The sequence below is a fragment of the Alternaria rosae genome (assembly GCF_020736505.1).
Source record: "Alternaria rosae strain MPI-PUGE-AT-0040 chromosome Unknown BKA58scaffold_14, whole genome shotgun sequence".
Lineage (NCBI taxonomy): Eukaryota > Fungi > Ascomycota > Dothideomycetes > Pleosporales > Pleosporaceae > Alternaria > Alternaria rosae.
In genome coordinates, this window is record NW_025763583.1 from 370,439 (window position 1) to 394,372 (window position 23,934).

The 23,934-nt window shown below is 53.1% G+C and overlaps 8 protein-coding genes and 1 non-coding gene across 9 annotated transcripts; 1 reads left to right on the plus strand and 8 right to left on the minus strand.

Annotated features, from left to right (window-relative positions):
• Positions 1 to 3: 3 nt before the first annotated feature.
• On the minus strand, positions 4 to 3,462 carry BKA58DRAFT_395073 (Sec23/Sec24 family protein). Its single transcript, XM_046171252.1, has 2 exons — positions 311 to 3,462; positions 4 to 256 (listed from the first exon to the last, which is right to left on the minus strand). The coding sequence occupies exons 1-2, from the start codon at positions 3,293 to 3,295 to the stop codon at positions 173 to 175; spliced, it is 3,069 nt and encodes a 1,022-aa protein (XP_046020015.1). The 5' UTR covers positions 3,296 to 3,462; the 3' UTR covers positions 4 to 172.
• A 16-nt stretch (positions 3,463 to 3,478) lies between these two features.
• Positions 3,479 to 4,613, minus strand: BKA58DRAFT_395076 (AP-2 complex subunit sigma). The gene is made up of 4 exons (XM_046171253.1): positions 4,524 to 4,613; positions 4,415 to 4,454; positions 4,329 to 4,358; positions 3,479 to 4,223 (listed from the first exon to the last, which is right to left on the minus strand). The coding sequence occupies exons 1-4, from the start codon at positions 4,556 to 4,558 to the stop codon at positions 3,891 to 3,893; spliced, it is 438 nt and encodes a 145-aa protein (XP_046020016.1). The 5' UTR covers positions 4,559 to 4,613; the 3' UTR covers positions 3,479 to 3,890.
• A 50-nt stretch (positions 4,614 to 4,663) lies between these two features.
• On the minus strand, positions 4,664 to 6,529 carry BKA58DRAFT_395080 (uncharacterized protein). Its single transcript, XM_046171254.1, has one exon. The coding sequence runs from the start codon at positions 6,045 to 6,047 to the stop codon at positions 4,890 to 4,892; it is 1,158 nt and encodes a 385-aa protein (XP_046020017.1). The 5' UTR covers positions 6,048 to 6,529; the 3' UTR covers positions 4,664 to 4,889.
• A 748-nt stretch (positions 6,530 to 7,277) lies between these two features.
• On the minus strand, positions 7,278 to 9,613 carry BKA58DRAFT_395082 (ammonium transporter-like protein). The gene is made up of 4 exons (XM_046171255.1): positions 9,154 to 9,613; positions 8,739 to 9,067; positions 8,096 to 8,687; positions 7,278 to 8,042 (listed from the first exon to the last, which is right to left on the minus strand). The coding sequence occupies exons 1-4, from the start codon at positions 9,221 to 9,223 to the stop codon at positions 7,474 to 7,476; spliced, it is 1,560 nt and encodes a 519-aa protein (XP_046020018.1). The 5' UTR covers positions 9,224 to 9,613; the 3' UTR covers positions 7,278 to 7,473.
• Positions 9,614 to 11,963: 2,350 nt separating this feature from the next.
• On the minus strand, positions 11,964 to 14,522 carry BKA58DRAFT_326712 (uncharacterized protein; the record flags this gene model as incomplete). Its single annotated transcript, XM_046168076.1, has 4 exons — positions 11,964 to 12,632; positions 13,192 to 13,570; positions 13,627 to 14,336; positions 14,391 to 14,522. 4 exons carry the CDS (start codon positions 14,520 to 14,522, stop codon positions 11,964 to 11,966), a joined length of 1,890 nt encoding a protein of 629 aa, XP_046020019.1.
• Positions 14,523 to 15,305: 783 nt separating this feature from the next.
• BKA58DRAFT_70044 (uncharacterized protein) lies at positions 15,306 to 17,068 on the plus strand. The gene is made up of 2 exons (XM_046175749.1): positions 15,306 to 15,753; positions 15,807 to 17,068. Exons 1-2 carry the CDS (start codon positions 15,647 to 15,649, stop codon positions 16,981 to 16,983), a joined length of 1,284 nt encoding a protein of 427 aa, XP_046020020.1. The 5' UTR covers positions 15,306 to 15,646; the 3' UTR covers positions 16,984 to 17,068.
• A 330-nt stretch (positions 17,069 to 17,398) lies between these two features.
• Positions 17,399 to 18,341, minus strand: BKA58DRAFT_473831 (uncharacterized protein; the record flags this gene model as incomplete). Its single annotated transcript, XM_046175324.1, has 3 exons — positions 17,399 to 17,983; positions 18,034 to 18,216; positions 18,335 to 18,341. The coding sequence occupies 3 exons, from the start codon at positions 18,339 to 18,341 to the stop codon at positions 17,820 to 17,822; spliced, it is 354 nt and encodes a 117-aa protein (XP_046020021.1). The 3' UTR covers positions 17,399 to 17,819.
• Positions 18,342 to 20,018: 1,677 nt separating this feature from the next.
• Positions 20,019 to 22,076, minus strand: BKA58DRAFT_406580 (SH3 domain-containing protein; the record flags this gene model as incomplete). The annotated part of the gene is made up of 2 exons (XM_046171969.1): positions 20,019 to 20,609; positions 20,658 to 22,076. The coding sequence occupies 2 exons, from the start codon at positions 22,074 to 22,076 to the stop codon at positions 20,019 to 20,021; spliced, it is 2,010 nt and encodes a 669-aa protein (XP_046020022.1).
• Positions 22,077 to 23,700: 1,624 nt separating this feature from the next.
• On the minus strand, positions 23,701 to 23,786 carry BKA58DRAFT_t90. Its single transcript has one exon. It is a non-coding gene; the product is annotated as a tRNA-Thr (tRNA).
• Positions 23,787 to 23,934: the final 148 nt, after the last annotated feature.

Here is a 23,934-nt window from a genome sequence, read left to right on the forward strand (position 1 = left end):
GTGGGGAAGGGAACATCAAAGTTGAGGTCAGGGAAAAGTGAGTGAGAAGAATACTGTTTTTGTATTGAATACGTGAATCTCGTTCTTCTGTGTAGGAATACTTCGCCGGTTTCCCCGCTATCGCTATGCAATACAGACTTCATTCGTCAACGTCGCTGCTCTTTCTACTACTCTAGCCCCAGTAAGGTGTTCGCAGACCGACAAATGTGGAGCCAACACCATCACCCGAGTCTTCTTTCTTACGCTGTCCAGCAAGCTAGTTTCAAGTCAGCAAGACCGTCATTTGACGCTGCAATTGAGATCAAAGTACCTCTAACTGAATATGCCTATGCACATGCACAAGCCAATCCACATAACTCTGCGCCTCATTATTCCGATCCTCATACAGCAACCTCGCAAATTCGTATTCCGCGCCATCCAGACCCTGTCTCGCAAGTTGAATAGTAAGCGCCTTGGACGCCCTCGTACCCTCCAGATACTGCAAGATATTCCTCACTTGAGCGTTGAGGTGGGTTTCGAGAACAGGCAGGGTGGATTGGAAGGGATCGAGCGCTTTTAGACTGTTGTTGCCTTCACCGAAGAGGTCCTCGAGTAGGTTGGGTGAGACTTGGGTGTGCAGCCATAAGAGGCAGACTTGGCCGTTGTCGACGATGTAGGCGCCGCCTTCTTCGACTTTGGAGAAGGAGGCGCGTATGTTCTCTGGCATGACGAGGTGGCCCTTCTCGTTTGCGAAACCGTCTCGCGCGTCGAGGTTGTGGACTGCGATGATGCGGGGGTAGAGGTATAAGGACAACTCCAGTGGTCCCATGGACTTGATCATGCGCATGTCGTGGACTCTTCGGTCGGTGGGCTCTTTGCCACCCTTGAAGGCTCTTGACTTCATTAGTCCGAGAATGTACATGCCAAATTCCTTTAGGTTCTCTGGTAGCACGAGCTGGCCAGGTGGGTTATTGCCAGTGAAGTTCTTTCTGTAGCCAGCAAGAATGTCGACAGTCTTCTCCGTCAAGGCTCCTCTAATCTCCTTGAGGTTCTTCTCTGTCATGCGAGCAGCAGCTTCCTTGGCGATGATGTTCACAACAGCATCCTGATCAACAAACTTCATGCATTCACCAGTGTTTGGGCTGACGCTGGCCACGATGTTGGTGCACCGCACTCGTCGCTCACCGTTCGCAGCTGTGTAGAGTAGCGCACTCTGGAAGTGAGCATCGAGCTTGGGATCCAGCTTGCCGTCGTAGCTGAACATGACACCGATAGCCTTGTCAGCGTCAATGACTCCGAACTCCAGATCGGCGCCAAAGGTGTGGTGGTAGAAGTTTCCGTGGTAGGCAGAGACCTGCAGGCCATTCGAGCAGCGAACCTTCATCAGCGCTTGATATCCGGTTTCTCGTGTGACTGTGTGCTGGATCTCCTTGGATAATTTTAGGATATCCCTTGGCGCATGGAAGTTGGGGTAGTAGAAGACTTCTCCACCTGTCACAGCGGAAACGTGGCCGATCGTCGCAATGTCGAGGTACCCTCCGCTGGGCGCAGCAAGGAAAAAGTCCACACCAATACCATTCTGCACCATTTTCTCAGCAACCTTCTTGAACCCAGGATGCTCAGTCTGAAGCAGCTTCTTCTCGGCGTCCGTGTTGTGTACATTGTTGTCCTCACGTAGCATCAGCCGGCCGGGGCCCCAAGTCGGAAGCGCAGCCAAGGAGCACACGATCTTTCCACCTGTGGCCGACAGTGCTGCTACAGCGGAGTTCAAGGTAGGAAGAAGGGCCGGTTCGGGATTCTTGACTTCGGAGAACATGGTCGGTAGCTGTGCGAGAAGTGATGTGATGACGTTCTTGGACTCCACAGGGTCGACGAACAAGCCCTCGCTGAAGGGTAAGAAAGGGTCTTCCAGATCAGCCATGACGAGCATCTGAGCACTCGTCAAGCTCGGGCTGAGATTGTAGAAGTGCATTTCTTTGTCGTATGTCACGATGCCAACTTTAGCACCCTTTGGTATCCGACTGGTAGTCTCGGTGCCTTCTGCCTCTGCTTCTTGCTCGCCATAGAGTGCTTTCATGATGCCTTCACAGAAGCCATGGAGAAAGCCACGGTTTACAGCCTCGGCGGTCACATCGACTAGGAACAACCACCGTAGACCGACAGGCTCCTTCGACCAGTATTCTTTGGGTACGAGGAAATCGACAGTGCCGAGTGTGAGCTCCGGTCGCTGTAGTCTGTCTATCCTGACACCAGATTGATCCGTAGGCGCAAAGTATTCACCGGGGACGTCGCCCGGGTAGGTACATAGGTTGCACACAACCTTGTTTCCGCCAGCCTTGAACTGCATGAATGGATTGATGTACGCTCGGCACCTTGCACATCGTGGTGGCCCGGACTCGCCAAAGTCCAATACGGGTATAGCTTGCTCGCCTTCTTGTTGAGCAGCCAGTGGTTGTAAGACCATGCCGAGTGGTAAGGAAGTCGCAGCAAGGGCTTGCGCAGTGAGTGGAATGTTGTTCATCGTCAACCGTGCGAACTTAGGTGAGGAGTTGCCTTGGTCAAAGGCTACGAAGGGGACCGTGGCGGGAGGAGGTAGGTGGTGCTCCATAGTCGGGTATACGTTTTCTAGGTAGTACTTCGCCGGCGCATCTCGCGACTTTGGTACACTGGGTATCTGTTCCGGGTCCACACGTCCTTGGGCTGACCCAACCGCCGCTCCTCCACTCTGATGTGGTGCTGCTGGTGCTCTCGCAGCATACTGCATAGGGGAAGCCTGCGATCCAGGACTGAAGATAGGGTTTACGGGTGCGGGAAACTGGCTCATAGCGGGGGTAATCTGAGGCTCCATCCATTGCGCTCCTCCGACTTGGGGCGAGTTTTGGAATTGTGTAGGTGTGCCATTCTGCGGCGCTCCGTTGAACGCCGGTGAACTTCCTCCAGGTCCTTCGATATTATGATACGCATGTCTGTTCTTCTTCTTATGCTTGGGTTGTGCCGCTTGGTCCATCCCCAGCCCAACTGCTCCCATTTGCCCCGCGAGATTGTTCACATCTTGATCGCCCTGATACTGAGGTTGGCCCTGCAGAGCCGACTGGTCAGGAAAATAACTCTCTTGCTGGACCGGCGTGCCGTATTGCGCTGGTGTGCCGGCGTACTGGTTCGGAGGTTGAGCCATGGCCGGACTGCCCGTCTGTTGGTAGCCAGGAGGGCCCGCAGCGACTGGCGGGCGCCATTTGTTGGGCTCGTCTGGTCTGCCGGTTCCATTCGGGTTTGGAGAGCCCGTGCCGAGGGCGTTGTATGCGGCGAACTCAGACATGGTCGCGGCGCGGGGATGTTGCGGTGGATTCGACGGACGGGACGATTCGAGGCGGGTCAAGCGTGTGGCGGAGGAACAACGGGGCGCGGATTGGTGTTAGAGATGTTCATATCATGGGGCGAGCATACTGGGGGATTTGGGCACAGGCGAAGGGACAGATCTCGAACAACCAAGGTTGATGATCTGGCTATTTTCTAGACCTCTGCTTCCATCAGAAGAGCGCGTCCGTGCGCGCCCTCACATGCAAGAACGACAGGGTCCATTCACTCGCGTGTCACGGAATGTAGAAGCAGGAACACATATGTGTAAGAGATGTGTTTGCAGGATCTGCTAGTATTTGCAAGCGATTCTCCCTACTATTCCTTCCGGTTATCCTAGTACCGCATCAGCCTTGAGGTATACCAACCCACCATAGGGATATGGGCTCTCCAGATGCTCGCGCGAGTCCTCTCAGCGCGGCTATATACGTGACTCTCTCATATTTCCTTAGCAGCGTTTGGCTACTAACCTCATTCTTCCTATCCGAGCCCGAGGTGCCCGTCGAAGCAGCCCGAGCTCCACACCATTATATAGTATATCCCCACCCATCATCCAACTACTCCAGCTTATCCAAATGCGCCAACCTCGTCAACACAACTTGTTTACTCGTCTCCTCAATCTCGCCCGCCAAAAACACCTCATCCAGTATCGCATACACCTTGTAGAAATTAAACACCAGATCCAGCTCACACACGTTCCCGAAGAAGGCATCTAGCACCTCGACGAAGAAATGTATGGCTTCTAGGTATGCTAGTTCGTTGTCGTTTGTGTCGACGCAGGCGCAGAAGAAGAGGCCGGCGTAGCGGCGGTAGACGATCTTGGACATGTTGCGGAACTCGACGAAGTTGGATTGGTGTTTTTGGTCGCGTGGAGCGATGAGGCGGTGGACCTGGTGAGGTATTTAGTTATATTCGGAGGGTCGGTAGGCGGTGGGTTCGATGGTAGGTGTGGTAGGTGTGGTGGATGGGTGGGTGGGAAGGAGGGTATCGCATACCTCGCCCTTTAACTTGACTTTCTCTTCATCCTGCCTCATTATTAGCTACTGCGCCGTCTCCCAACACGTTGGACATTTCAACTCACACTATACGGCGCATACCACTTTGCCAGCCTCGTCTTCCCTCTACAACTCATTAGCCTTCCATACTACATGACCTCACCAACCCTCCTCTGCACGATCATCCCAACTTACTGCCTGTTCTGAATGAGAATGAACGAGAGCACCATGTTCACAATGTGCCTCGGGGTGTCAGGCTCGGCGCGCTGTGAGAGAGAAGCAAAGGTGTATCGAGGACGGCGCAGCGGCGTCGAGGGCGCGACTTCCGTGAAAGGACGTGGCCCGAGCGTCAAGGGTCAGGCACAGATGCATCCCTGCAGGGAACGTGGGTGCTGGCCGCCGACGGAGGTGCCACTTTTAGCCGCACGGTATCCTCACGTTGGGATTTGCCATATTGTTCGAATGAGCAAGGGGCTATTCGCATTACACTGCTTCGATGTTTACAACGAAGTCATGTATTGTTCATTTTGAAGAAGGTGGGCAAACCAAGTAAAAGATATCTCACACAGAACAACCTCTACTCCTTACCCGACACAACGGCGCAAACCCCTCTACCACCATATCCTCCTCATCCAAACTAACCCGATCCTGCATCCTCTCTTTCACATTTCCCATCACCGCATGCCCTACTTCAGCATGTCTCTTATCAACTGAGCCATTCATCCTAGAACGAGACTTCACGCGTCGATACCGTCTTCTACTAACCAACGCCTTGAGCGAGTCCACCGCTGATGAAGAAGAAGAGGCGGATTGCAATGACGAGGGTGAGAGCGGACTACTCGCATAATCCAGAAGCGCAGGGTCAATAGTTCCCATAATCACGTCGCCGTCGCTATCTCTCGTTGCAGAAGTCACATCTGCACCCCCCTCCTTCTCACTCCTCTCCTCAACAGTAGACAGCAGACTCCCCCCACGTTCCCCAGCACTTTTCCTCCGTTCCGCACTAGCCAGCAACGCAGTCCAAAGATTCGTCTTGGCCCCTTTTCTCGACGTGGCAAGACTACTACTCCCGTCCCCTGGCTTAAGGATTCCCTCAGGCAATGTGTTGATAGGCGCAGTCAGTGTGGGCATACTGTTGTTGACTTCAACACTAGGAAAGACAAATTCGACGGGTGTGTGAATGCCGAATTTCTTGCCCCAGCGGCATTCAGAGGGGTAGTCGCATGTGTTCCAGCAATCTTGCCTCTCTCGAATTTTGTCTGAGCCGTTGACGGCTGTACCTGTGTGTGTTCTCGCACTGCGTTTCGGTCCACCCCTTCGCCACCGACCGATTGTTTTCCAGCCTTCGTAGTCGAACTCACTGGGGCAGGCGCGGTGGTTCCGTTGTTTCCTTGAGGAATTTGATTTCCGCCAGGATTTCATGGTCGTGCTGCCACTGCAAAAGTGGTGTCCGTCCTCGAGACAGCGGCGGGTTACGCCTAGACGGTAGCTGTGGTGGCACTTGTGGCATTTCCACATCCAGGCTAAAGGGCTTGATGGCGCCTCATGTTGGGATGCTGGATATGTTGATAGAGTTTGTCGATCTGGCTTTTGAGCTCGCTGTCGGTCAGGAAGAGGGGGTGTGAGAGGCGTGCGCGGTGAAAATGGGGAAGGAGATATGGAGAGAAACGAGGATTTGAATGGGGTTGCGAAGATCTGTAGAGAATTTCGTGCCTTCATTTTGGACGCTCTGAAGCCCTCGAGTGGAAGCTCTTCACTGAGATAACGCAGGTGGTTGCGATGTCTGCACACCAACGTTACTCACACTCACCATCCGTAAGAACCACCATTTCTACAGAGGCCCCTAGGATCAACTGCTGTTGCAGCCTCAGTCGCGCTACTTCTTTGAGCGTTCCCAGCGATGCGTTGTTACGAGCATCGACAAAAGCTGCGTTCAACAGCGGCCTTTGTCATCGCCGCCCAGCCCTACACGGGAGTGGTCGTGTGCAAGATCCCGAGTCGAATCCTTTGTCCTGACTATTCGCCTCGAACATCTTTCGTCTCGATCACAAACACGCCTTGCTTTGTCTTTGTGTGCTTGCAGGTAGCATGTCATCATTTTCCTTTTTAGCGTGCTCCATCTCTCTCGTCATCCAATCCAACGACGCGATGTCTTATTTCTAATTCCGTCGCACACCACCACTATGCCACATCAACTTCCCATCAATGCCGTCCACGTGAACAGCATAGCAGATCTTTCGACGTACCTTAGTATGCACAGCCTCCCCCACACCCACCCGCCTCACCGGTACACCCATGCACATGCCCACACGCACACCCAAAGATAAGGTCCTCCAACGGCGCATTTCCCAGATCGGCGAGGTATGGTAGTTCCCGCTTTCCATCCCAACACTCGCGGTCGCGATCGAGACCACTGGAATCCATCTTAGGAGATTGACGCCAATGATCTTGGCTTAGGAATAGACTGCGCATGTAACAACCAGTCATTTCGCATCCACAGATAATGGGCGTAGCGCATAGCCAACGCGACCTTTTCATACGCCGCTGGGAGTTGAGATAAGACCTCGTTACCGCCTCCAAGCACATCGATATCATGATGCGCGGTACAGATACACATCAGCGCTTCCTCGCGGTAAGTGTCTGCATCGTGCAGATGTCATGCTTGCTTCGGCAGTAGCGTTAGTGGATTGACATCATCTTGCTGTGCGAATCCGGGGTTTAGTCGATCGATGGGTCCTGGAGCAGCGGGAAAAGATAAGGAAGTGAGGAGAGATGTCTTGGCATCATTGTGTAGTGGATGTCATTCGTTGAATGGGGTAAGTTGGCCCTGCTTAGCATGATAAGAAAGGCTGGGCGGTGTCGGTAATATGGAATGTGTTGATATAGGCTTGAAGTGAGTATGAAGGGATATGGAATGCACATGTGGAAATGGGAGTTGCAAAGTGTAGATCGTGTAATGTTGATGTATCCATTCTCGAATTATGTACAGTACATGATGTCTAGGAAAAAAACTGTAATACAAGGTCTAAATGTATATGTCAAAAAGCACAGCTCAAAGACGGGAGCGCAAGTGGTATCTCGAAACGGGTTTGACTCAAAAAGGTCGCAAGCAACAAATCCAAATCAGCAATCGCAGCAAAAAAGCTTAGGTTTGAACCTGCTTCTCGTGCTCGGAGCCCATGGCCATCGCATGCCTGTCACCTGCAATGCCGGTGTGCTCGTGGCCTGAGCTGTGTTCCGATGGTGCCTTGCCCTCGAGCATCTGGCTGTGCTGGGGAATGCCGTGACGCTCGCCTTGGGGTACCGAGTGCTCGCCGTCGATGGGCTCGCCCTTAGCAGGAGTCCATGCGAGGTAGTCACGACGAACCTCGACGTAGTCGTAGGCGAACTCGCCGAGCTGGTCGTCGTCCATTCCGAGGAGCTCGGCCTCTTCGGATGCGCGCAGCTTGAGGCCGGGGATCTTGTCGATGACGAAGGCGAGGAGGGCGCTGACGACGAAGGAGTAGGCGGTGCAAGCGACGATGTAGGCGATTTGCTTGTAGATAGCGGCTGGCTCGCCGGTGATGGCACCAGCGGTAAGGCCGTTGTTGACACCGTCAAGACCGATGATGTAGTCGGCACCGAAGATTCCGTTGAAGAAGAGACCCCACATTCCAGCGACACCGTGCTCAGCGAAGACATCGAGAGAATCGTCGATCTTGATCCAGAACTTGACTAGAGAGGTGTTAGCGAGCTGTTCGTAGAAAGATTCCCAGAAAGGTACATACTCTTGGTGGCAAAGTTAGCAACAATACCGGTGGTAATACCGAGGATGACACTGGCCCATGGTGGCAAGAAACCAGAAGCGGGAGTAGCAGCGACAAGTCCGGAGATGACACCTGAGCACCATCCGACCATCGACCACTTGCGGGCAAGGCGCCAATCGAGGAGAACCCAAGTCATGGCGGCGAACATAGCGGTAAGGTTGCTGTTCCAGCAGGCCATGACAGCACGGAGGTTGGCACCGAAAGCGGAACCACCGTTGAAGCCCAACCACCCGAACCACAGGAAGACTGTTCCGAGGGTGATCAAGGAGACGTTGTGAGGGCGGAAGTTGAGCATCATCTTCTCCTGGCGACGTCCGAGGATCATAGAGTAGGCCAAAGCTGTGCAACCGGAGACGATCTCGACGGGACCACCACCAGCGTAATCGAGGCCACCCCATGCGAAGAACCAGCCGTTTGCGTTCCAAGCCCAGTATGCGACAGGGCAGTATACGATCGTGGCCCAGAGCCAGATGAAGACCATCATGGGGATTAAGCGACCGCGCTCAGCAACGCAACCGACGACAATGGCAGCAGTGACAGCGCAGAACTGCATCTGGAGATGTGTTAGTTCGTTGAAATCGAGTTATGATAATGTTTGCCGTACCTGGTAGAAGGAGTATAGCAGCTCTGGAATCAAAGGACTTCCTGGGCTGGGATGAGCCAGAACGCCCTTGAGACCGAACTTGTCGAGGTTTCCGATGAAGCCGTTTGTCGAGGGGCCGAAAGCGAGCGAGTATCCCCAGAAGTACCATTGGAAGGTAATGACGGAGGCGGAAAACATGCAGGCCCAGATGAGGGAAAGGGCGGACTTTCTGCGAGCAAGACCGGAGTAGAGGAATGCGAGACCGGGAACCATGATCATCACCATGGCCGAGGCCACGAGGATGTAGGCCTGATCACCCGCAGAGAACCATTGGTTTAGGTTTTCGGTGACTGAGGTGATGTTAGTACTCTGGTCGCGCAAGATGCGCACGTTGCGCTCGGCACGTGCACAGTAGTACTTGGGGACTTGTACTCACCAGAGTCACCACCAGTGATATCATCGGTGCCATTGAACTGCGCCGGAGGGCCGACCCACGAGTACGACATCTTGAGGGAAGTCCTAGGGGATTGTCGGGGTACTAAGGAGATCTGGGGTCCTTAAGTACTACGGGGAAAGGGAGGACGGTTCCACGGTAGGGCCTGTGGAAGAAAAGAGAAGGGATCAAAAGCTGGATCTGTGCCAGTAATATAAGCTGCTACAGGGAGATTCCGGAAGCCCTACTGTAGATTACGGTAGATGCGCCGGGACCTTTATGGGTGGAACTTGCTGTACTACTCTTATCTATCCTGGTCCACGGGCCATCACTCGAGGCGAAATAGACGAGGGTACATCACCCACAGCCGCGACCGTCGTGGGGTTCGCGTTAGATCCAGCCATGGAGCTTTGTTCTTTTTCTGCCGCGATTGATCGGAGCTGCGTCATTGCTGTCTCTAACGATCTAACGCCTTATCTCGCCGGCTCGCAGCACTGCAAACATGTGACGACGAAGCAGACGTGATAAGGAGAACGCCCACCCACACCGGCGGCCACGTCGCGTCAGCTTGTAGGGACAGGCCTCGCGCGGCGCCTCTTACCACGGGCTCAACACGAATTCGCATAACGATTGCAGGCAACGCCAGTTTCACCCGGGGCGGAAGGCTTGGCGAGTGGGTGGTCCATGTTGCGTGGTGTCAATTGCATTTCTGGCCAGAGATAAGAGAATGGCGTCGCCCAATCAGCAGCCGGCTCGGAGGTCGAAAGCGCTAGCCGCTTTGGGTGCCGCATCCTCGCCGGCCGTCGCGACGCGTTCTCACTAGACACCAGCCAACGCCACCCCGTCCCTGGCGATGTGTTTATGCGATTCACATACGTTGTGTGCGATAAGACGACCACGGCGGTTTACTCGCATCCTGCTCGTGCCTAGTGCATATCACCCCAGGTCTCGCGACATCGATGCACCACGGTCGGGCGAACATCGGGCGCCCAACGACTATTCGACACCCAATCTTTTGGGTTTTTTTTGGTCTTGCCGTTGCGACACGGCGCTACTGAGCGCACGCCCTGCAGAAGGCCCGCGGCGTGCAAAATCCGGCTGTGGTTGAGCAGATCGAGACACCCGTCCGACCGGCCATCGTCTGTGGTTCTTCAACTGACCGCGGCCACTGTCGTACCGTATCTTACCGCATCCAGTAACAAGTCTCCACAAGGGCAGCAGCTAACCTCGTCAAACGCCCAAACTGGGACTATTTTCGAACCAGCTCAAAGTTATTTCCAACGAGCCAGGCAACATGCCGGAGCGCGAAGATTGTGAGACCCTGGTTCCCGATGCCCGTGTCCGCATACTCTGAGGCGAACTCGACCTGGGTACGCCTGCCAGCAGCTTATATCGAGCGTGGGCGGCATCTCAGAAGCAATGCAATCAAACCTTCGTCTTTTCCTGTGTCTACGCGCTGACGCGAAACAACATCAGACTGGCATGACCAGCTGAAGCCGTTGTGTTCTTTTGCACCACGACCCGTGCGGCGTGGCATGCAGTAGGGCTCAGCTGCATGTCAGCCTCCCGTACCCGTCCGGCAACTCTTGGCGGCAAACTGTCGCGAAAGCATGTGAGTGTCCCCAGAAGCAAGGCGGTGGGTCTCAAGGCCGCCGTGGTGGGCTCGTGGAGAGGTCGATACTGTGGCACACGTCTGGCGTGGGGAAACTGGAATTGGACACAGCAGCATCGTTGGCTCGCACGCGACCAGCCACTTTCCACATATTTCGCATCCTTGATTGGCATTCCGCGCCATCTTTATTGACGTGTGGGATTGTACTTGTTTATCTCGACGTATCGCATGTTGTGCAATTCCAGCACGTTTCGTAGGATGCGAAAACCCGCCGGGCCAATGACTGCGCTCCGAAGCCGGAGTCCTGACTACGCGTTTGGAGTAACCTAGGAGCGGATCATTGGTGCATCGCGCCCTATCAATTCTCCGACCGGGCTTGTCTTGCTGACTCCAGAGTGGATGTCTTGTACAGATAGCTTGGTGTAAGAGCGAGTCAGCTTGGCTACTCTTTTTGTTCCTTCATTGACGTGTGCCTCTTCACTACCGCGCTGGGCAATACTGTTGGCGGGACAGAAGTTCAACTAGAGACGGCGACCAGTGGCAGACGACGTAGCGAGTGCGCCACCATTCTGTCATGATCAATTCATTCGAGATACACGAATCGGTCGATTTGCTTGGTACCTGAGCGTGGCTGGGAACAGTCGCAAACCTTGCATGGCTCGAAACTGTTCTCAGAGCATACCTCACGCCCTATTCAACACCCTCCAGGCACTTGTGCAACGGAAGTAAGCTTGCGGTTACTCAGACCTCATCCGTCAGGCTATCGACCGCAAACTCGCCGAAAATATACACAGTGCACAACGTATACGTCGCACAAAACTTAAACGAATCTCGACGTAGCACATGCTGCATTCGGGTCTCACGATCATTCCACCGCTCTTTGCGACGCCGTTTCTATGGAACACTGCAGATATGAGCAAGCCAAGAATAGAAAGTCGTTGTTCCAATCGACCATGCATATAGTTTCCATAGTAAAGCATATGCTGTCAGCTTACAATACCGCCGGAATTGTCAATCCCAAACCTGAAACTCTAAGCGCCTATAATACCGAGAACGCATGTTCTTCTGCAAACAAGACATGCTCCTCAGTTACAACAGACTCTCCGGTACTTCTCATCACAACACACCATCCCCCCTTTAAACATGCCCAGTCGAACCCCGTGCAACAACCCCCTCCTTCCCAACGAACCACACCCCTCCCCTACACAGAAGACCCCCCATCAATCGAAATGTTCTGCCCAGTAATACTCTTACTAAGCGCCAAACATCTAACCTGCTCCGCACAATCCTCCACCGTCGCCAACCTCTTCAACTTGGTATTCTGAATTGCCGCCTCCCTTTTCTTCTCCGGAAACTTGAGGCCCCACTCTGTAAGCAACATACCAGGACTAATACTATTCACCCTAATCCTCGGCGCGAGGATAACAGCCAGACTCTTCGCAAGATGTATCTGTGCCGCTTTGGTAACAGCATACGGCACGCTACTCCCACTCGGCTTGACACCCGCTACACTCGCCGTTGAGATGAAGGTGCCTTCGTGTTCGGCTAAGGCGTCTTTTGCGGCATAGGCGAGCCACATGTGCGTTTTTACGTTCATGGTGAAACATTTGTCCCAATCTTCGTCGTTGATTTGTTGTTCGATGTCTGTGAAGGTGGTCATGCGTGTCCAGCCGGCGTTTGAGACGACGACGTCTAGGCGGCCCATTTTTTCGATGGTCTCTTTAACCAGATTCTGAACTGACGGCTTTGAAGACATGTCCGCTTGGATGAGGTGGAAACGTGGGTTGGAATCGGAAGAGGGGCCTGAGATGGAGGAGAGCTCTTTCACAAGGGTATTGGCCCGGTCGGAATTTGAGGAGTAGTTTATCACCTAAGGGGTATTAGTTGTTGCTCGTGATACTCATATATGGGTGAACATGAGATTAAAGGTGTCTTTATACGTACTACACGAAAATCTGGCGCAAATACACGCGCTATCTGTGCGCCCAGACCTGCTGAGCTCGCAGTGATAAGTGCAACTTTTGTGGTCGCCATTGTGAGTTCTTGAGAGTATGAGAAGACAACAGTAAAGCGGGATGACGCTATATGTAGCAGAGAGCAACTGATCCATATGTATCACCGCGGGGTGAACGCGGGGTTCCGCCACTGGGTCCAGCTGCGGAATCATTCCGATGTCGACCCCTCCTTCTCTCTTTGTTCTCTAAAATCTTCCGCTTTACTTCTTCATCTCAACGCAAATATGAATGACACCTTGCCATCGCGATCGATGCTTGTCATAAGTCCTCCGAGCTTCTCTTCACATTGAGTGCTACTGCATCTTATTCATGGAAAACAAAGTGCCTTACATACCTGAACGAAGCTCGTCATCGCAGTACAGCTCAGTCTTCTCCTTCTCAGCAGACACAACTGATTCATCATCGAGAAAACACGCACCCCGTTCTCTTCGCTCTCAACTTATCTCTTGTATCGCGCATCTCATCATCACCCTTCCCCACGAGCTCCACAGGACCAAGTTCGTGGATCCGATATCCCTCTGGACAGTATCGTTCGTCTCCTGGGACGAGGCCGCCAACGAGTCGCAGCAACAACGCGTTTGGACCCCACCTCTTCATGAACGACGGTTTTACGTACCAGGGCCGGTCAATGTATTGACCAGCATTGGCGCGGCCAGTGCGCCCGTCGACTTCTGTGAACCAGTCCGGGCGTAGGAAGTACGGACGGGGGAGGAAGAAGTTTTGGAGTAAGAACTTGCGGATCTCAACGAATACGTGCAGAGCTTGGTAGTATATGGTAGGGGGTTGTGGTATGCTTGGAGATGGTCAGCATCGTGGGTCCATCAAGTAAGAGCTCCATCTTTCACTCACTTCATCGCTTTCCGCAAGCGCGGCTCGAGTAACATATGCGCCACGGTAAAGCTAAAAGGTTTGAGAGCGGAAGGTACGTTGAATAAGGCCACATCGAAAGTAGCACGACCAAGCGTCGCGTTCGTATCAGCAGGCACCATGTTCTGAGCCTCATATGCCAAACTCCACACCTCCAACTCATCGAGCCAGTGAAATCCGTCGCGCCATCCTTGACTGGCCGAAGGTAGAACATCGTACCATATCTTCATAGCCTCACCCATATCCTTCCAATAGACACCCATGGCGCACCTCTCGAAGTCCGTGACATCACGCCATTCATATCTGGCAGTCCACCTAATAGGCTCAAGAACGAAGAGGCTGAGCGTATACAACATATCGTCATTCAATATCTTCCCGGCTTTGATATACCGACTATGGAGATAGTTCATACGCGCTATGCCACTGATAGCCCTTTCGCAATCGGGTTTGTTAATAATCACCTCGGTCATAATGGTAGCGGTATCGGCAGCTCGCTTCGACGCTGTTTCTGGGCAGGACAATTGTCCTGTTGCGACCAGCAATTTTGAGATACTGGGGATGCCATAGGTTTTGAAGAGGGCGAAGAATGTGGAGATGTGGAACACGAGTGGGAACTCGAGTTCAGTGAGAGAAACGTGGATTGCGTGCGCATCTTTGAGAGTCATTCGATTCCATGACGAGCGGTCGGGGTACTGGGTTGTTTGTTAGCCTTGCGGAATTGTTAGTGTTGGGAGCGTTGCTTTTACATGGAGGCGGTGAGTGAGCCCATCGCGACGCCTATACTGGAGAGCGCGAACGAGAACCCAGTAGGTACTGATAGCGGTGAGTATCCAGAAACTGAGACTTGATGGAAGCCGCAGTGTGTTCGTGTCCAACATGTTTGTGGAGTTGGTCGCTCGAGCTGTGTGTATTCCTGACACCGCAGCTAAGTTCTGTGGATCGATGCCAGACCCGACTGAGTTTGAGAAGGTGGAGGTCGACGATTCAAACGATGTGTAGCCGTACTTAACTACGCACGGTAGAGGTTGGTGCACATGTGTGGAGGCTAGGGCACAGTCGCGCTGAGCCATTCTAGGTAAAGTGTCGTTCCGTGTGTTCATGCCGTGCGCCCTCGGGGTCCGTCTGCGGACTTCAATTGCATCATGTACGACATTGGTCGTTCTCTGCTAGAGTATAAAACCTTGTACCATCCACGCTCGGTCACTGCGGTTAGAGGTGTTGACTCATTCCTGTCCTTGGACTCAATTCACCCTCCGTTCCGCCAATCACATCTAGAACACTACATGAGATGTCGAGACATCAATTACTGTTCGAAGTAATGCCTTCTATACCTTACATCTCGTTTCAAGTCTTCGTCAAGACACATTCTTTTTCCTCTGCGCCTCACACGTAGTGAATGTGAGATGTGGCGGCTGACTATAACCTCGCAAGCGTTGGCATTCCGTTTCTTCCAGTAAGTCGACCTTCCAAGAAGGATAAAAGGTTCCCACTAACATCTGTCGTCCTCAAATATGTCCTTTATCTCGACACCCGTACAGTACCCTGCTTTAGTTACGATCATGTTAGCAGACAAGTTCTCGGTGTACGAGGAACGTTGAATCGCGAACACCGATGGATAGTCTAGATCGCAGCCTTCCAGCGATATCCCGCCTATTCAGCCATCGGGTCTAAGCGCATAAACTAAGGATAATCACAGATAAATCTGCGCCCGATCTCACCGGTTTTGCTCAGCTCAGCGATCCCTCTTGATCTATTGGACGCACCATTCGCGGGGTGCAGTGAAGGACGAGAAGGCTGGCCAACAGGATCATCGCAGCCACAAGGCTGAGAATGCCATCGAACTGACAACTCATGAGTGCATACAGACCCCGCGTCTTGTAATAAGTGACAGCGCATGTGTTTTGAGCCTCATTCTAGGAGAAGTCGTCGCGATGTAATAAAGGGAGGTGTTTCGTCGGACTTCTCGCAAGTATCAGCCGGCGTCCTTTGGTGTTAGCACAATATGTCTGTCAGCGATAACTCTACTTTGGATGTGTCGCACGATAACGATGGTTTGGGTGGATACGCGTATGGCATGGGAGACTTAGCAGTCAGTCCTGAAGAGGTCTCGTAAGTTACATATCACCACCCAGTTTCAGTATGGCGCTGATAGTGTCGTGCAGCCCCTATGCAACCACGCAGATGGTGTCGCTGGAAGTCGGGCCAGAAGCAACTCGCTTCCTCGTCCACGACAGCGTCTTGAGCCGTAGCGAGGTCCTTGCCGCAAAGTCTTACCCACTGGCTTTCGTGAAGCAGTCCGTACTTCTCCCAGAGCTGGATCTGAACACAGCACACACTTTGGTACACTACTTGTATACCGGCAAATACCAGAGCATCAACACACCGGCATCGTCCGACAAGGTCATACCCGAAGTCTATAAGCTCGGTGCCGGTGTATACTGCGCCGCCGCTCGCTACAAGCTACCAGGTCTCGCTGAGCTTGCCCAAAACAAGCTTAAGTTTCTCGACGAGGAGATGAGCATCTTCGATATCCTTACCGTAGCGAGAGATCATGCATTCCCTTTGCTACCGGAAGATGATCTATGGTATCCGAGCTATGTCGAACAATCACTCAACAATGCCATGGCATACGATCCAGAGCCGTTCCGAAAGCCGGACTTCATTACGACGGTGGAGGGTAACAGCAGGCTTCTACAGCTCGTCTGGAAGACTGTGATGAGTAACTACGCCCGAGCGCCGGCGACACCGGTGGTCAACAATGAAGAAGCTTCCACTCCAACAGCCGAGCTCGTGCCGGAGTTGGATGAGCCGATTGGTGGTGAAGAGGCTACTTCTACGATTGCGCCGCCCAAAGTCGAAAACAAAGAACAACCAATAGCGAAAGCAGTATCGGCGCCTGTTCCGAAAGATGAAGTTGCTGACGCCCCGATTGTAAGCGACAGAGTCGCTTCGAAGCCCACTGAAGAAGTCACCCCGAAGCTTGAAGAAGCCCCGCCAGTACAAAAGCCAGCAACGCTCGAGCCCTTCACGGACGAGCTGGACTTCAAATCCTCAAAGACGTACCAGCAGATGGGCAACAGGAAGCCAGAACAAGTCAATACTAGTGATGCCGTCTCAGATACCACCAAAGCACCCGTTCACGTACGTTCAGATTCGGTGATGCAGGTCGAGCAGCCCGTGGTAACTCCCACTGATGAGAAGACGAAGACCGATGGTGTTGTGCAAGCGGAAGATGGATTTGAGCCTCTACCGATGGACGTGGGATCGAGCAAAGGCAAAAAGAACAAGTCCAAGAAGTCCAAGAAGTCCAAGTCGTCTGTTATCGAGCCTGTCGAGTAGGATCGGAAGATGTGGAGGGTCGGTCTAGGAGAGCATGTACAGCTCAGGGTTAGCAAGCTTCAGGACTCTGTCGCACAAGTGTCAAACTGCTCAACCAATTACTGCCCTTGAGCTCACACCATCTTATGTAGCCATGATCATAACTGCGGTTCTGAGGCAGCTGTAAGTAGCTACGACCTGTAACGTAGAAGCTCTTTGTTCAGATGGAACGCCCGAGGTGGACATATTGCGATGAGCAAGATCCAATCAAAGCTTTGCGCTACATTTACCTTGTACAAGTCCGGGTGGTGATGCAGTTGGAAAGGCCCGTCATGCGTCATCGGATTAGTCAGAACGCACCTGGGCAGGCACGGTCCTGAGCGCGCTAAAACGGCCCCACCCTTCCCTCACTCTTCATGCGCTCATCCTCGCCGCGATTGTACCAGACCAGCGAGATTTCGCTCGCATACTGCACATGCCACAAGGACATTCCAAATCACTTTATTGAGCGCTATTTGCTGAAATGCGTGTCTGATTGGATATGCTGACAAGCAGGGCTTGAGCGGCGACTCGAAGAGGCCTTCAGCCTTGTTGGCATTGCATGCTATACAGCAGCAGGTGAGTGTCTCACAAACATGTAGGTGGGATTTGCGACTTACAACAACACATTCATTCGTAGATCACTCACACCACAGCTAACATCTAAGGATGATCAAAAAGAAAGAAACCCGATCATCATCGTCCGCGCTTTATTGCACTCCAACTGACAGCGACCTGTTGTCCTCGAACCCAGACAATGTCGCATCCCCTATCACTACCCAGATTCTGTCCTTTCTCAGCTCAATTGTTATGCACCATCATCGGGATCCACCACTGATTCGGCTCGACGCTCGCGATGGTCTTGGTCCGCGCCTCGTTCGAAGAACCGATGTGTACGTAGCCTGCTGGTATCGCCGGACATCCTCGATGCCAACCCAGCCAGAAGCCATTGTTCTAGTACGGAGTGTGGCAAGTTCTACCTCTACTTAGTATTAGCCTTACTGAATGAGCCAGGTGGTGATTGATGCATACCATCCATGGATCTTCTCCGCCATCTGTACCACATCCATAGGTCTGAGGCCTTCAAGCGGTTCTTGAATGCCAAACCCAGACCAGACAGTATTACCATAACGAATAAGGTGACTAGGGCGAAGACGGCTTCTTTGGACCACGCATGATCCTTTTCGGCAATGATATCCGTGATAGGGTGGGTCACTGTACTAAGTCAGCATATCCTATAGGACCATTACGACTCCGACAATTCAACCAGGCAAATGTCACAGGTTGATCGCCACAAATATTGAATCCAAGAAGATGCTGCAATAGAACTTACTATTCATGAACATGGCTTTGGTCCAAGTGTGATGGTACAAATCGTAGGAGTTGCGGAGCGGGATGGTATAGACCGAGTGTTCCAGAAGTAAAAACACAAACACAAAGCACTCAAAAGTACAGTGGCGGGATCGTTAATACCCAGCAATTACCAATTTCCGATGGATACGAATTTTGGTATAGTAGTCAGTCCAATGATGACAGACAGTAGTGCTTGCGGAAAAAAAAAGATAGAAATCGAAGTATGAGGGAATGCGAAACTCAAGCATGGTGAAGTGGAATGAGGGCTGGCGGTGTGCACGGACGGTCTTTAACCTGAGCGTATTGCCTGCATACGTCAAGCCCAACTTCGTCGTTCTGTCGCTTGGCTGAAAGGAAACCAGGATCACTGTCCACACACTAGGCTTGCCCGTGTGACATGTCATCTTCGGATGGCTTTCAACTTGCATGAGCAGTACAAGCTCGTCTTGCAAAACACACGCAAGGTACTGTTAACCGCAGTTCTACTTCGTAGAAAAAGGTTGGCCTGCATACTTAAATATAAAGGTTAGTAGTAGTAGTAGTAGTAGTAGTAGCGCTAGTCTTGAGTCTGACAGCATCTTACAGTGTGAATTAGATCAAATAGCATGTTGGTATGGAAGATTTGCAGCAAGCTCACCCTGCTGCGGCTGTGTCACACCACACGCCACAGGTCGCGCGAACCTTGTCACTGAAGCCTCTCAACGTCGCGAACAGCTGTCCTAAGCGATGCAGATGAGAATATGTGGTACCAAGTTGAGGACCATCAACGAGGACTGAGCCCCGGTGATAGTTCCAAGAGACCATGATATGGCCAACGAGAATCACGAAGATCAGTGGCCACTTATATTTTTCATCAGCAAGGCCTGCATGACCGTTGTCATCCATACTAGGGGAAGGCTGTCCCTCCAAGCTGGCTTTCAAAATAATTCATTTCCTTTGAAGCGCTTGAATGAAGATAGAAATGCGGACCGAGAGACTGATGGGGGTGTCTACATGTAGCTGGCAATGAGCAAGGCTAGGTAGGCATATTCAAATGACGAGAAGCCGAACAGATGCATTCCAACTTCGAAGACAGCAAGCAGCATTTTGCATACTTATTTCATTCCCTATCCAAATATTCACTCTCAAAGAATCCCATACCGATCCCCTACCCTCAGCGACCCGGCACTTACAGCAGTAGAGTAAACTCATATGCACCAGGCGCTCAAGAGCAAGTGGAAAGAAGGTATATGCATGGCTCAAACCAGCCCATCCGAAACCTTCCTAGCGGACAGGTAACATTCAACCTCTTAAAAAAATATCCTCAAGACATTATCGACTAAAGTATCTCGCCTCGCCTGCTCCGGTGACCAGCCTCAATAGGTGTGACTAGGTACGGTTGATGCGAGGCTACAGGGGGTATAAGCATCGAAAAGCAAAGAGGTCTAGTAGTGACTGGCCTTCCAGTGTACATCCAGCACGTTTTTTACAGTGAGGATGTGCAGTGGGAGGGAGTCGCTACAGAGAATCGAAGCCAAGCGAAGGGAACAGGGTAACAACGAATTCGCAAGGAACCGCGTACCTCTAGTTGGAAAGGGTTCACAAAAGGAAATAGCGAAAACTCAAGATCAAGAAATCGCTCAGACGTTCCTCATAAAAGCACCAGTCTAAGATTCAACTCTTGTTTACATAGCCATACCAGGGACCGGCTTCCGGGCCGGGATAGGAACGGGTCCATTGGGGGTGATGGCGTTGGGGTTCATGGGACTGGGACCGGGTGCTGGACCTCGTCGAGGGTTACCGGCCTGGCTTGCGGAGTTGGATCGCGGACGGCCGCCCATTTGGGGTGGGGGTGCCATCTGGGGTCCGCCGCCGTAGGGGCCGGGGGACATGGAACGGGGTGGGCCGGCGTAGGGTGCGTTGCTGTTAGAGCGGCCGCGGGGAGGACCTTGTTGAGGAGCGTTGCTATTGGATCGCATGCGAGGGCTTTGTTGCATCTGCGGGGAGGGCATCTGCTGGGGCGACATCTGGCGAGGGGACATTTGACGGGGACCGGGGCTGCCTTGAGGCATGTCGGGCGAGTTCATGCCAGGCGATTGGGGACGTTGCTGAGGACCGCCGGGACCCATGGCTGGGCGGATGGGTGGGCCGCGCATGTTACCTGGTGGTGGGGGACCGTTGCGAGGAGGGCCGTTACGAGGCTTGACCGGGTGCTTGGAGAGACATGTGCGGGGAACGACACCTTGTTGCGAGCGATCCATGCGGATGCAGAGAGCCTGGGAAGAATTAGTCATTGTATCAAGTCAGAGAGAGGTTCATCTTACCCATCCATCGTCGTACTCGTGGAGCATGCGAACCAGCTGACCAGCGTGGAGATCGAGTTCATCTTGCATAGAAGGCTTGAAGTCAAGTTGAACACGATGTACGTTGTTAGGACCGGGACCCATGGCAGGGCTCTGGGGACGAGCACTAGCCATAGCGCCAGCGACAGGAAGAGGACCAGCAGGAGCTGGGCCAGGGGACGCGGGGATGTCTTCAGTCCATGCCGGGCTCGGGGGAACGCTTCCGTTAGTGGCGGCGACAGTGGGTGGTAGAGGAAGCTCAGAAGTAGGAGGGGGAATCGTAGACTTGGCTCCTGCCAGAGCAACAGCATTAGAATCAGCGGTAGCGATAGCGGGAGCTGGGTTGGCAAAGTCAGAGCTGGGCTTTGAAGAGTGCATTGCGGAGGCCATGGGAGAAGCATTGGGAGGCGAGTCGGGGATGGAAGCTTGCTGAGTATCGACCGCAGCCTTGTTTCCAAAGGGGTTCGCTGAAGGAGGACCAGATTGCGTCTCAGGATCCTTGAATGGGTCGGCAGTGGTAGCGTTGGCGGCACCACGTCGCTCCCAGGCGCTGGTAGGACGTTCGGCTGAGGCTGAAGGCGAAAGGTTGCGGTTCTGGGATTGAGCAGCAGCACCACCGGCGGCAGCAGCGACATTGAGCAAGTTTCCTCCGCTCTTTCGCTGTTCGTTGAATGCTGGATCGAATTGAGTAACGGGTCGCAGGCTAAGTCGGGGTGCAGTTGAGGCGGTACGAGCAGAACGGATGCTGCCTGCCGGAGCAGCACCAGCCATGACTTGAGGCGGCGGTGCGGGTGCGTTGTACATCTCAGTCTTCTCGTTCTGAGCAGCTGCGGCGGCCATTTGCTTCTTCTTGCGACGGTACAGGAGCAAGATGCCAGTGAGGATGGCACACAAGACCAGGAGTATACCCAGGGCAAGACCTGCCTTCGCACCGGTGGACATGCCTTCCTCAGAGTCTGCTGCGGCGGCTGAAGAAGAGGATGCGGTAGCTGAAATGGTCGCAGCTGTGGCAGATGCGAGACCTGCGATCGACGAAGCAGGGCTGGGCGTTGGAGACTTGGTCGCTACCATGAGGGTCGAGGCAGGCTTGAGCGGGCTCTTCGCGGTTTCGGTCTCCTCCACGATGAGTCCATCGTCGTCCTGGGTAGATGACGGCTTCCTCGCAGTTGTGGTTGGCTTTTCGGGCTTGGCAGTCTCCTCTGGCTCGTCTTCCTCCTCAGTAGTCGTCTCGCGAGCGCGTGTAGCAGGCGCGGGCAATGCAATTCCTGGATTCTCAGTCGGCTCCGGTCGTCCATCCTCTCCTACAGTCACTGCGACGACCGCCGTGACAATCTCGACGGGGCTATCGCGTTGCCGTCGCACAAGATGCGATCCGGCGTGTTGATGCGCCATGGCGTGCATTGTGGCGTATCGAAAGGTCGGTTTGGGGGTTGGTAGATTATGTTTTATGGTGTTTGGTTATGGCTCTCAGGTGAGAACTACGCCGTGAACTTTACTGTAACCAGCTCTTGCGTTCGAGGTTCCGTATGGTGCGTGATTACGTATTACGCGCAGTATAGGATTTCTCGAGGGAGGTCGGCTCGTTGTAAGGAATGTGGTGCTCGACAGGCGTACGGGGGTGGATATCGTGTATTGGGTGAACTAGGCACTAGACAGAAAAGAGTGTAACTATGGTTATGCGGTAAAGAGTGAAATGCGACAGGTAGCGCTTGATGAAAGAAGGACAAGACGACAACCTGGCCGCAGGAGTACGTGATGTCGTGAGAGGAATTAGAGAGGCGGCGTGGAGGTGAAGGAGCGTCGGCGCAGGACGCGGCAGAGAGACCAGGAAACAAACGGCAGAGCGCCAACCAAGCTCGAAACGCCCGCGTGCCTGGCAAGGCCGAACCGTGAGAGCTGAACCGTGCAGCCGTACATCTTGCCGTGATGCGCATTAGCCTGAGGTTAGGCCCAGGTACCCGTGAATGGTGATTGGGCCTCCCATCTAATTTCCTGGGGGCGTTTGGCGCTCGAGCTATTTTCTGCCTCAGCCTCGCGTTGGTTCGCAGATGGCGGTGCGCTCCCCCTTATCGAGGGTGATTATCGGCGGCTTTGAGATGGCGACATGGGCTTGGGGAGCGAAATGTCATCATGGTTTATCGTGTGGTGGTCGATGCGCATTGTTCCTATGTACCCTCACGGCGTACGACCGCTCCATCCAATATAGCTCATCGGCGCGCCCAGTCAGCGTAAGCAAGTCGAAAGCGCACCGATATAGCGACCCAAGGAATATCCTGCACATCCGGTAATTACCTGCAGATGGCAGATGCAAGCCTGGGTGCCTCGTGCATGGAGGTTGCTTTCCTCGGCCGGTACCCGTCGAGTCGCAATTTCGCTGCTCATCAAAGCTGCATAACAACACGGCAGAGCCCGGTCGATGACAGCATGCCTGCGCTAGGCGGTTGTATGTTTGCGACGATTATTTCAGGTCGCGTGCTCTTCGCATCGTGTCGAAGCGGCCTTTGGTGCCTCAGGGCGAAGGTCTGCAGTGGCAAAAGTAATTCGCAGTGGAAATTGACAGGTGTGGCATTAACAGCAATTAAGGAAAAGTCGGGTTGCGCAATGTCGGTTCTCAAGGACACGGCATGCCCAGCTTTTGTAATCTTGCTGGATTTCACGGTCATGACGAGATATGTTTTTCGTCTACATTTCCGCACGTCGTACAGCTGTGGCTTCCAGCTGAACGCATGGTAGAATCGTGCAAGATAATTCATCAAGTTTCCGCGTACAGCTGAGTGATTTCTGCGTACCGTTCCCAAATGATGTCCTGCACTATGATGATCAGGCCAAAGTCTCCATCTCTTTTCCACAGTCGTGGCAATGACAGGATGCCCTCTAGTAGTAGGCCCTCAAAAAGCGTTTGCGAAGGGGACGGTACCCGATGTTACCCCTGGAGAGAAAAAATAGAAAAGCACGCTGCGCTACATGAGCACGAACTGCATGAATGTCTCTGGAGCACCGCCAGCACCCAACTGACAAAATGAAATGCCTGCTACCAGAATTGAACTGGCGGCCTCGTCATGTTCCGTGAGAACATACTAGTGACGCGCTCTACCACTGAGCTAAGCAGGCTGGTATTGGTAGTGTTTGGATTGATGATGACTAATTCAAAAATATTGTTTATGTTGTCGAGAAAAACGTCCAGGCTGAAGCCAGATGAGTCGATGTGATGCATAGTAGCTGCGAGAGTGTAGTCGTTGGAGTAATTAGTCGTGTTCTC